The sequence below is a fragment of the Eublepharis macularius genome, chromosome 14 (genome assembly GCF_028583425.1).
Source record: "Eublepharis macularius isolate TG4126 chromosome 14, MPM_Emac_v1.0, whole genome shotgun sequence".
NCBI lineage: Eukaryota > Metazoa > Chordata > Lepidosauria > Squamata > Eublepharidae > Eublepharis > Eublepharis macularius.
The window spans coordinates 8555667-8568425 of NC_072803.1; the positions used below are offsets into that span (position 1 = coordinate 8555667).

General features: G+C 46.5%; 1 protein-coding gene across 1 annotated transcript in view; it reads left to right on the plus strand.

The window, feature by feature from the left end:
• SORL1 (sortilin related receptor 1) overlaps positions 1–12759 on the plus strand; it is a 121725-nt gene that overhangs the window by 50194 nt on the left and 58772 nt on the right. Inside the window, exons 12-17 of the mRNA XM_054997648.1 lie at positions 592–680; positions 2238–2416; positions 6165–6351; positions 9527–9655; positions 10885–10970; positions 11796–11968. Of these exons, the coding sequence (XP_054853623.1) occupies positions 592–680; positions 2238–2416; positions 6165–6351; positions 9527–9655; positions 10885–10970; positions 11796–11968 (843 nt within the window). The remainder of the gene's footprint in view (positions 1–591; positions 681–2237; positions 2417–6164; positions 6352–9526; positions 9656–10884; positions 10971–11795; positions 11969–12759) is intronic.

Genomic DNA, 12759 nt, shown 5'->3' on the forward strand with positions numbered 1-12759 from the left:
TGAATGGTTATCTGATTATCAGAAGTAACTGACTTCCTTAACAGAAGCAAACTGATCTCCATATCAGAAGCCACTGTTTGCATCTACTCCGCCCTCCCCTCTCCACCTATATATCTGACCAGTTTCTTCTTGCCCTCCATGCATCTGACGAAGAGAACTGTGATTCTCGAAAGCTTATGCTACAATAAAGTTGGTTAGTCTTAAAGGTGCTACTGGACTCTTTTTGAATTTTTCTTGGAAGGGTTTCATGTTGTGGTTTGGAACATGGAGTATTTTTCCATTTGGAATTTATGAATAACGCCCCATGTATCCTAAGAACCAGTCATTTCACATTTGAATGAAGGTGCCTAGAAACATGACTTTTTAACTGGAATTATTCAGCAGGTTCACAGTTTAGTTCCGGCGGATGTAGTCTTACGAAGTGGCGCCATTCCTTTGGGGTACCGTTTACATTGCCATCCTTAGTCCATGTCACAGGATTATGAAAAGTTACCATCTTTGATGGCTTTAGAAACCATGCTAGGCCTTCAGGGGCATTGGGCTACATGCATCCGCAGCCTCTCAAGCTTCTGCGTTTGCTTCTTTCTTCAGGTCCTATCCGGGCCTCACTATTACACGTGGGGAGACCACGGAGGGATCCTCATGGCGGTAACCCAGGGGACAGAGACAAACCAGCTCAAGTAAGTTCTTGTGGGGGGAAAAAAAACAGCTGAGGAATTTTCCCAAGACGGAATGCAGTAAAATAACAAATAATTGGCCATCGGATTACTTACTTTAGGCCCGGTGGAGAAGTTGAGAGGGGGAAAAAAACTCAGATTCGTGAGCTGTGCCTTCATTGACGGAGAATTTGAGGCACCAAAAAGTTATTTGTCTCCTCCCCTCCTCCAAACCACAGAGCTTTGGGGAGGGGATAAGAGGGAGTGTCTGGAATTTCATTGTAGTGTGTGCTAGAGAGATGCCTTGTAAATTGTTCCCAAGAGCAAAGAAGCAAACTGAATTGCAGCTGAAATCCAAACTGAAGTGCTTTTCCTAAAACAAGCTCCGAAATCTGTGTTTGTGTCCTCTAGGAAGGGGCGACAGGCCGGTTTGTAAATGCTTGTTTGTTATAAGGGCCTTTACACCAGAGGAGGAGCTCCTGTTTTTCCTCTCCTTACCTCAAACTTCATGCTTTTCACACAGTCAGAGCCAAGGATGTGTAGTGGTTAGGGCATCAATCTAGGATTTGAGAGGCTCAGGTTCAAAGCATGACTCTGCCATGGAAGCTTGCTGGGTAACCTTGGACTAGCTCCATACTCTCAGCTTAACTCACCTCACAAGGTAATTGTGAGAATAAAATCGAGGAGGAGAAAATGTAGTAAGCCACTTTGGGTCCCCGTTGGCGAAAGAAGGAGAGTATAAACAAAGTAAACGTTTACCTGCCTGTCACCAACAGTACAGAACTTGATGTTTGTGTGTATGTAAATCGGTCTTCCAAGAAAATTGTTTCAGATTTCACCTGGGCAAGTGAGACAGGTATTCTGTGATGCCCAAAGGCTTTACGATTGATAAATTCAAGGCCGAGAAGTGAAACAGCACCTGCTTTTAGGATAACAGTAGCAAACTTGCAAGCACAGAATAGATCTGTACCCTTTTTGGGGGAAGTGCTTACGTAGTACAGGAGAGGAAGTGAACTTACAGCCATAGCATGCTCCAGGCATTTTCCCTTTTTGTGGCAAACCAAACACTGTCTGTGTCCAAACCACGAAATAAGATCTATTGTCCTCCCTGCACACAAAGCTCCCATCATGGTTTGTAGTGAAGAGAGCAGATCGTAACTCATGATTTAGGCAAGACATAAAAGTTAAGTTTTTTGCCCCTAATGTGGAAGTCTTTAATTATTGAGCCGTGTATGAGGGGAGAATGAAGGAAGCGGTGAAACCTCCCCCCCCCCCACCATGCTTGTTCATAAATAATCAATTGTTTGCCATTACTTCTGAAGCATGCTGGTATGTGGAGGAGCTAGTGAGCTGGATAGAATGATTGGTGCTAAGTCACTTGAGCATAATGCGTAGAAGCATGGAAAGCTAAGTTGCATGATCGTAGTGGGGAACAGTTGTGCCTTCTGTAATGTTTTAATATAGATGAATTTTTAATTGTATTTTAATACGTTGTTATCTGCCCTGAGCCCGCTCGCAGGGAGGGCGGAATAGAAATTTGAAGTAAGTAAATATATAGAAATAAATAATTTTTCTCTCCAGATATAGCACAAATGAAGGGGAGACCTGGAAAACGTTTACATTCTCAGAAAAGCCGGTCTTTGTTTACGGCCTGCTGACCGAACCTGGGGAGAAAAGTACCATCTTCACCATCTTTGGCTCTTACAAAGAAAATGGGCACAGCTGGATTATCCTGCAGATCAACACCACCGAAGTGCTTGGTGAGGGGGTTGCACGGTACACTTGGGGCCATTTTCAGAGAGATGCATGTCTGTGCAAGATGAGAGCGTAGACATGACGCCCTTCCCGTCAGTTCAACAGGCGTGACTAACTGCAAAGAAATCCAGAGACTGTAGTTATCATGCAGAGATGACTCTGTTAGAGAAGTAGTTCTGACCGCTGAACAGATGAAGTGTGTCTGTTTTAAGTATATAGTGAGGATAATAACTGGTGACTTTGCTATAAATGGACAAGCCTGCATGAAACCAAGTGATAGCGCTGGTAGAGCTAGCTCAGTACGGGGATTGGAACCGACTTTCCAGGCTCGTGCAGGAAAAGGTTTTCACAGAGCTACCATCTGAGATCCTTTGCCAGTGACGTCACTGTGTGTGTGTGTGTGTGTGTGTGTGTGTGTGTGTGTGTGTGTGGATGCTACAGAGGTGAGGAACAGCAAAGATTGGGTATGGATAGGAAAGAACTGCTTGGACTCTGAGCTTAAGCATTTTAATTTATTCAGAAAACATTTTATGCCACCTCTTCAGGTACCTGCGCAACGCCGCTTACAAAATAAAAATAAATCAGAAGATATTCATTCAAATTCAGCTTTAAAAACACAGCTCGGCATAACAGTATAGACCGCAAAGACAGCTTAAAACAACAGTTTTCGGGCTAAAATAATGCTTAAAAAAATCAGCTCCTTAATTAAAAGCTTGGGTGAATAGAAACATTTTGTCCTGGTGCCTAAAAGAAAGCAGCGTAGGTGCCAGGCGAGCCTCAAGCGGAAGTGCATTCCGCAAACAAGGTGCCGCTACTGAGAAAAGTCCTCTTTCTGGTTCCCACCTGTGTCACCTCTGAAGACTGGAGCACAGAGAGCAGAGCTTGCAAGGCAGATCGTAACCCACAGGTTGGACAATATGGGAGAAGGAGGTCCTTTATGTCTGCAGTGTGTAATGGAGCCGGTTGTTTAGGATCTTTCAGGCAGCACCTGAGTCTAATCCACTTTGGGACATTCTGCAGCTAGGCAGATAAATGCTCACTTGATGAGACGCTGCCAGTTTGCCACCCATTCAACTGGGACATACTGCAGGGCTTTTTTTCAGCAGGAACGCGGTGGAACGGAGTTACGGCACCTCTTGAAAATAGTCACATGGCTGGTGGTCCTGCCCCCTGATCTCCAAACAGAGGGGAGTTTAGATTGCCCTCTGTGCCAGCAGCGCGGAGGGCAATCTAAACTCCCCTCTGTCTGGAGATCAGGGGGCGGAGCCACCAGCCATGTGACCATTTTCACGGCGGATGATTTAAACTTTAAAAAACTCCCCCCTTGTTCCAGCTGACCCAAAGCGACGTCATTGTGCGGTCCTGAGTTCCACCACTAAATTCAACCACTTCTTTTCCCAGAAAAAAAGCCCTGTAAATACTGATGTGCAGAGGTGGTTTCTCATACTGTTCCGTCCTGCGAGTCTTATTTGGGTTGGAAGGACGAGGTGGGTGGAGAGAGGGTGACATCTGTCCCCTGCCCCATACAGATGACCCGCTGGTTTCTTGACGTCTCAGGCTGAAGGTTAACGAAACAGTGCCCTTTCTCACTTCCCGTCTCTCTCAAAAAAATCTTGTAACCCCACTTTTGGGATGTGGGGAGGTGGATTTCCCACAGCTGAAACTCTTTCCTGCAGATGGGTAAAGGTAAAGGTAGTCACCTGTGCAAGCAGCGAGTCATTACTGACCCATGGGGGGACGTCACATCACCACATTTTCTTGGCAGACTTTTTGTTACGGGGTGGTTTGCCATTGCCTTCCCCAGTCATCTACACTTTACCCCCAGGAAACTGGGTACTCATTTTACCGACCTCGGAAGGATGGAAGGCCGAGTCAACCTTGAGCCGGCTCCCTGAACCCGGCTTCTGCCAGGATCGAACTCAGGTCGTGAGCAGAGCTTGGGCTGCAGTACTGCAGCTTACCACTCTGCGCCACGGGGCTCCTGCAGATGATTTATACCTGATTCCTGGGATGCATGCCCATCTCAGAGTAAGATGAAAAAGGCAGTCAATCATGGCGTGTATATCTGAGGCCGCCTTGCCATTTCCTGGTGAACCAGAAAGGCTCTCTTTCAATGAGACGCTGCAAGTAAGCCGTTGCTGCTTTGTGGAATACTTGGCTGCCTTCTGTCATGTGACCTGCCTTTACTCTGCTCAGCTCCGCATGCCATTAATCTTGGGACATGATAATAGCACTGCTGTATGTTGGACTGGGTAACCCTGAGTTGGGTTCCTGCCTTAGGCAGTCAAGTCCACAGAGGGTTGGAAGGACAAGTCTCAGTAGCAGAGCCAGTGTCAGGGGTTGGCACTGTTGGGCCATTGCCAAGGGGGCCCCGCCGCTATGTAACAATTGCAGCCTTTTCTCTCTCTGGATTTCTGTGGTAGCATGGGGGGGGCTGCCCACCTCTTCCCCCTTCTTTGACAGGCCCGTTGCCTTTCTCTCTTCTGACGGCTAGTCAAAGGCAGGCGTGCTACGGTCCTCTTTCCTCTGGGCCTCCCTACGTGACATATCAGCCCCCTCTAACATTCAGAAGAACACACAAAATTCCTGATTAGAAAAGATACTCTGCTTCTCCATAGCTTATGCTCTGAAACTCTTGTTGGTCTCTAAGGTGACACTGGACTAAAATCCTGCTGTTCTACTGCAAACCAACACGGCTAGCCACCTAACTATTCTATCCCCCTGTGGCATTTGGACCTTTGGAATGTTTTACTCTTAGTATCCCTCCCGGAAGGTTGCACTCTTAGTATCCCTCCCGGAAGGTTGCACTCTTAGTATCCCTCCCGGAAGGTTGCACTCTTAGTATCCCTCCTGGAAGGTTGCACTCTTAGTATCCTTCCCAAAGATTTTACTCTTAACATCCCTCCTGGAATGTTGTACTCTTTTTATCTCTTCCAGAATGTTGTACTCTTAGTATCCCTCCCGGAATGTTGTAGTCTTAGTATCCCTATTTATTTATTTATTTATTTAATTTTATTTTATCATATTTATATTCCACCCTCCCCGCAAGCAGGCCTACTGGAAGGTTGTACTCTTAGTATCCCTCCCCCATTTCAGCAGTTGTGATCTGATGGGAGGTAGTTGCCGTCTATTGTTCACTTTCCCCTTGCTTGCTCAAGCAAGCATTGATCACTGTTAGAAGCAGCAATGAACAACTAGAAGGAGAGAGGCCAGAGAGGCAAGAGGCTGCTGTTCTTCCTAACTGTAGCATCTGCTCGTTCACCTGGGCCAGCACGTGAGAAGCATTAGGAATGAGGAGCAATCACCAACCATCTGCTTGCCTGCCACCTTCAGGCCTGTAACCGCTGGGCCTGGGAGGTCTTGCTGATGGCCCCCCAAATCTGGAACCAGCTCTTCTACCAGGGCTGTCGCCAAGGGAGATGTAGGAAGGCTGCTGTAGAAGCAGTGCTGAGGAGACTGAATCTGGGGGAATGGGCCATCACAAGCCAGGATCTGCATTAGGGAATCTAGCCAGCGAGATTGGAATTGGAGATGCTATGGAGCAGCAAGTAAGAGGACAGGCCGTCCATCAAGGCAGCTGAAAGACTGGGAGGGAGGCAGGCTGGGAGACAAGGCAATGGGAGACTCTCACAGCCCACGCTAGGATCTGGCTTTGGGACATGAGGGCTTCCGTGGCTTATAACTGTGGTGCCTCGGCCTCCTTTGCTGCCTTTGATCCCTCTACAATCTCCCCTCCTGCTGTGTATCTCGCAGGTGTCCCGTGCACCGAAAATGATTACAAATCATGGTCCCCCTCGGATGAGCGAGGCAACGAGTGTCTCCTGGGGCATAAAACGGTCTTCAAAAGGCGGACTTCCCATGCAATGTGCTTCAACGGGGAAGACTTTGATCGGCCAGTCGTGGTCTCCAACTGCTCTTGCACCAGAGAGGACTTTGAGTGGTGAGTCCGTGAATGTGTACCCCCATCAAGTTCTCCTGCTGTTAAGATTCTCACTGGCGCCTAATGTCCATTTTATGTAAACCTTTGCTTTCTGTTTGCTGGAGTGGGTAGCAGAGAAGAAAGCGGCATCGGATTGGGAACATGCGAGCCAGTTTGGTGTAGTGGTTAAGAGCACGAGACTCTAATCTGGAGAACAGGGTTTGATTCCCCACTCCTCCACTTGAAGCCAGCTGGGTGACCTGGGGCTAGTCACGGCTCTCTGGAGCTCTCTCAGCCCCACCCACCTCACAGGGTGTTTTGTTGTGGGGATAATAATAACACACTTTGTAAAACGCTCTGAATGGGCATTAAGTTGTCCTGAAGGGTGGTATATAAATCGAATATTATGATTATTATATTATTATGCTGTTCGTTACCAGTGTGGGTGAGACGTAACCAGGATTATCAGATCGTACTGAGAGCCTCTACAAAGAAAAGAATTCTGTTGTAGTGGTTAGAATATTGGAGCTGGGGAGCCCCAGGCTCAAATTCCTAGCCAGCCATAACGTTTGCTGGATGACTCTGGGTTTGCTATGCTCTCTCAGCCTGACCTACCTTATAGGGCTATTGTGTGGATAAAGGGTGTGTGGGTGGACAAGCGTTTGGAGAAGGACAGGATTAAAATTGGAGACACGTGGAATTCTTACTACCTTTTCTTTTGATAGAACAAAGATGGCTTCCTGTTGCCATGCTAGCTGCAATCCTGTGTACAGTTAGGAGGGTGTAGTTAGGAGACTTCCATTGGGCCTTGCATGCTTGCAACTGGACAGAGGATAAATAATATCATTAATATTGAGCTTTATCAAATGCTTCCTATACTGTATCTTGTAGTTCTTACAGCAGCCCAGTAAAGTAGCAGCAGTTTTACCTTCAAATTGTAGATCGGAGGCTGAAGTTGAGAGAGTGTGGCTGGCCTGAAGATATTGAATGAGTTCATCTGAACTGGAGACTTCTTGGCTTGAAGCTTTTGTTCTTCTAACAGAGCTACGCCTTTCTAAGCCCATTGACTTTAGTGGACTTACATCCTTCTAAGTCCTAATGAAGTCTTAAGTTCTGACTCTGCTTCGTATTGCACTGTTAGTCTCTTAACCACCCTTGCTTTTCAGTTTGCATTGCAAGTAATACTGTATTGTTTCATTTTCTTTGATGGTTGTGCCTGGTGTACACATCTACCTTGTACGGAATTGACCCATAGGTTCATTTAGCGTAGCATTGTCTGTACTGAGTGACAGCAGCTCTTCAAGTTCTCTTGTCGAGAAAGGTCTCTCGCCATACCTGGTACTTGAGATTCTTTAACTGGAGATGTAGGAACTGAACCAGAACTGCTCCATGCAAAGCAGTATTATGGAGCCATGAACTCTCCTGATATTGTGGGGAGAGTAATTCTTTAATGGCGGGGGGGGGGGTGCGGGTTGATATCCCCAGTTTTTGGGAAATGCGTATTTTGTACCGCAAATGAATTTTGGCTGCCAGATTTTGAAGGTTGGGATTTTGTTAGATATTCTATCACCTCCCTCCGAAAACTATTATTAGAATGTTGTGAAATCCACTCCAGTTTATTGTATTTATTCAAAATATTCGTATCCTGCTTTTCCAGAAGTTTCCAGAGGTGTTTTACAATCCAGACTTGATAGCACAACAGCACTGAAACTAGCATACAATTCTGCAGGGAATGGGTTTCACCGGATTTATTACATATAAAAATAATTTATTATAGCTCTAGGCAGCTTATTGTTTATTTTGGCCTCAGTATTTTAACTTCTTAAAAAAAATCCTGCGATTCATTAGCGAGGGTGGGGGTTGTGGAAAGAGCATAACTCCTGAGTAGCACGCAAATTGCAACTGGAAGCAGCCCAATTAATGTGAGCAGGGCTTGCGCAGATACTGAACATGGTAATTCAGGCATGCCCGGTGCCTGGATTCTCTGGGAGCCACTGTGTTCTCCATCAAGTAGTCTGTCTGGCTAACACATTTTTCTCCTACCCTGTCTCGAAGGACCTCGAAGCGATACACATACTTTTCCTTCACAACACTATGCGGTAGGTTAACCAGAAAGAGTATGACTGGCTTAACATCACCTAGCAAGCTTCATGGTAGAATGGGGTCTCAAATCTGGGTTTCCCAGATCCTAACCTAGCACTCTAACCATTACCCCACACTCCTTGAGATGTTTCACATACACAGGGCTTTTTTTCAGCTGGAACGTGGTGGAACGGAGTTCTGGCACCTCTTGAAAATGGTCACATGGCTTTTGGCCCCGCCCCCTGGTCTCCAGATGGGGGTGGGGCCACCGGCTATGTGACCGTTTTTGTCGAGGGCAATTTAAACTTTAAAAAACTCTCCCCTTGTTCCAGCTGACCCAAAGTGACATCATTGTGCAGTCCTGGGAGTGTGCGCACACTTGGCGCTCGCGCATGTGGCACCACCTCCCACCAGGAGTTTCCCCCTGTGCTGGCAACCCACTGAGTTCCACCACCTCTTTTCCCAGAAAAAAAGCCCTGCACATACAATATGCAGCGATGAAAGGTGGTCATTGCAGATGAACATATGATGGACCAATGGTCCATCAAGGTCAGTATTGTCTACTCAGACTAGCAGTGGCTCTTCAGGGTCTCAGGTACCAATGATCCACATCGCCTATGACCTGATTCATATGGAGATGTTGGGAATTGAACCTAGGACCTTCTGCATGCCATGTGGCTGCTCTGCTGCTGAGCCACTGCCCCACCTGTGGACATTACAGACATTATTGTATTATTTTATTTATTTTACATTTCTATTCTGCCCTCCCCACGAGTGGGCTCAGGGCGGATCACAACCCACGGATCACATGATATTTCCTTTACAAGTGAAACTTTTTACTACACCTTAAATAAAATTTAGTATGACTTTGCGGGTGTGGGGAATAGAATGAAATTGCTCTAGGAGCTCCTAGTTGGCAGTTCCTTCTATACGGATGCTCTTTGATGCTGTGAATGAGTTTCGTTCTATTTAGGACGACAGTCATTTAAACCTTTCCGCTTTCTGGACACTGTTTTTTACCTCCTTTGCAGTTAGAAATGGCTTTTGAAGAATCTCCAATGGCTCTTGAAAGTAACATTTTGTCCTTATTTTTTTGTCTCCTTTTTTTGTGCAGTGATTTTGGCTTCAAGTTAAGCGACGATCTGTCTTCCGAAGTTTGTGTACCGGATCCCGAATTTGCTGGCAAGCTGTCTTCTCCCCCTGCACCATGTCCCATTGGCTCATCTTACAGAAAGACAAGAGGGTAGGGAGCCGTGCACGGGCGAGGGTCATGGATTCAGGTTTAACAAAATTGCCTGCAAAAGCCTTTGAGGCAGGCTGTGCAGAAGGAACTATGTGCTATGAGACAAGTGCAGGTTTTCTAGTCAAGTCTTTTGTGTTACAACACTCACAGTGGGGCTTTTGTAAGGATGAACTGGTAAGCCGGGCAAGCTTAAATCCCCACCTGCTAATTCTTTTCCAAAGAAGTTTTGCCCTTGCCACCCATGTATTTGTTTAACTTCTGCTGAAGTGGGATTCTGTAAACATATTTGCCAAGATTCTTACCTTTAAAGCCCTGAGCGGGTTGGGACCATCATATCTTCGGGACCGCCTCTCCCTCTATGTTCCCCGGAGACCGCTTCGATCAGCGGATAAATGTTTACTGGTGGTCCCTAGCCCTAAGGAAGCCTGCCTTGCTTCAACCAGGGCCAGGGCCTTTTCAGTCCTGGCCCCAGCCTGGTGGAACGCTCTGTCAATGGAGACCCGGGCCCAGCGGGACATATCGTTCTGCCGGGCCTGTAAGACAGAGCTGTTCCGCCAGGCGTTCAGTGGTTGAAGGGGGCGGTGCCATGTCGGCCTCCCACCTTTGGGGGGGGGGTTCTCCCCACCATTGCACCTGGTTAATTTATTTCATTATTGCATGTTGATTTTAGAATTGTTGTTTTCTTGTTTTTATTGATTTTAACTTGTTCACTGCCCAGAGCCCCTGAGGGTGGGCAGTTTATAAATTGAAATATAAATAAATAAAATATAAATAAAATAATGAGTGATTCCACACACGTTGGATAATGCACTTCCAATCCTCTTTAGAGATCATTTGGAACGGATTTTTTTGTGTGCGGAACAAAAAATCCACCTCAAACGATTGATAAAGTGCATTGAAAGTGCATTATCCAACGTGTGCGGAATCAGCCTCTGTGTAGCTTTGCCCTGAGGAAGGCGTGGTAATGTGAGTTTTGATGGAGCACTAAGGCGCATTTGAGCCAATGCGGTGGTTCCCCACGCACTCAGCCTGAGATTCTGCTGTATGAGAACTTACCTTGGGATTGCAAACTAGCTCCTATATGAGAAGTGCTTTCGGTGTGGGATTTTTCTAAAAACATTTTGATGTATTACCGTAAAAGGAAACAGTTCCCTGAAAGTTGATCTTACCCAAAAGGTGCTCAAGGGATTTGATTTCTGCAAAAAATACCTTTTGTTTATCTGTGCTAGTTATCGGAAGATATCCGGAGACATCTGCTCAGGGGGGGATGTGGAGGCCCGTCTAGAAGGGGAACTGGTGCCTTGTCCTTTAGCAGGTAAATGGGAGGGGAAATATTGCTGTGGGAGGGGGGGTGAGGAAGTCTTGTTCCCCCATAACACCAGTTTCTCGTCTTAATTCCCCTCTTTTTAGACTATGAGTGATTCCACACACATTGGATAATGCACTTCCAATCCTCTTTAGAGATCATTTGGAACGGATTTTTTTGTGTGCGGAACAAAAAACCCACCTCAAACAATTGATAAAGTGCATTGAAAGTGCATTATCCAACGTGTGCGGAATCAGCCTAGGATAAACTTTTCTGTGTAGTCCCTCTAATAGGATCTGATTATTATCATTATTATTTTGTCCCAGCTTGCTTTGAACAGTTCCATCTGCACTGCTTTAATTCTGGTATGGTAGCTGAGATAGTCTGTTGCAGGAAGCACAAAAAGATTCCTTTTGACCCCTTAAGGACTAATGAATGTATTGAAGCATAAGGTGCACAGACAAAGCCCACTTCTTTGGGTTAAAGAAGTACATTTTCAATGGGCATGAACAGACTCACAGGCACGGAGGGTGAGGGTTCAAAGGCGAAGCAGCCTATGATATGTCGACACAAGGCCCGGTTGTATAACTGATAAGCCCAGTGGCCGTTCACAACAGCATTAATAAGTGATAGCACCCTAGATAGTGAGCTTAATTTAACACCTATGTTGCAATGGGAAACCTTTGTCTTTACTGAGTGAGATAATATCAAGCTTTCTGAGAAACGCTCTTAATTGGCTACCTTGCCTTTCTCTCTGGAACAGTGAACTCCACCCTCTGGGCTTAGACATGTGCTTAAAAATGTCCCTTCCCAACCCTTTCCCCTTGTCCGTAGAGGAGAATGAATTTATTCTCTATGCCACACGGTATTCCATCCACCGGTATGACCTTTCTTCTGGGATCAGTGAAAAGTTGCCCCTGAATGGATTGCGAGGGGCGGTGGCGCTGGATTTCGATTATGACCACAACTGTTTGTACTGGGCAGATGTGACCCTTGATATTATCCAGGTGAGTCAAGTTTCAGAGCTTCCAGATTGCATTGTGGCACTTATTTTCCACTGTTCCTAAAGGGAGCGCTATGCAGGTGTTTGGAGCAGGGTGTGTTGCCAGACATAAGGGGCAGCGAAGGGGAATGTGTTCGTTTTTTGGGGCGGACAGAAGGCTTTATACCTGCAGGTGTTGGAGGAACAAAGGTCATTTGAGGGAAATAAGGGCAGAAAGATATGGCCAGTTTGAACAAGATCCGAAAAATGTGACCTTCCAATGCAAAACTCATACTGCTCGCGGATGTTTGTCTTGACAAGGGGGCCTGTTGTTTCCTATACACAGGGCTTTTTTTCTGGGAAGAGAGGTGGTGGAACTCTCAAGAGGGAAATGAAGGAGAAACACATCTGATGCACCGGGAGAAGCTGGCGGGGGGTGCATTTGAAAGGCCCCCCTTCTCCTGCCGCTCATAAGTGGCATAAGAAGGGGTGCTTTCAGTTTCAAACGGCCCGCCGCCAGCTTCATCCAATACGTCTTGTAGAGATCAGTTCCCCTGAAGAAAATGGCTGATTTGGAAGGGGGTGTGGAAGTTTAAAAGTTAAAGCACCCCTTTCCATGTGGCTTGCAAGCCGCGGGGAAAGGGGCACTTTAACTTTTAACCCCCACACTTGCTTCAGCTGACTGGCAAGGAGCCTCCTCTCACCAGAGGCAAGCCATGAGGGTTTAATGTGCTCCGTTTTGCGCGGCTTCCAAGCCACGCAGAAAGGGGCACTTTAATTTTTAAACTTGCGCATCTCCTTCCAAATCCCCCTTCC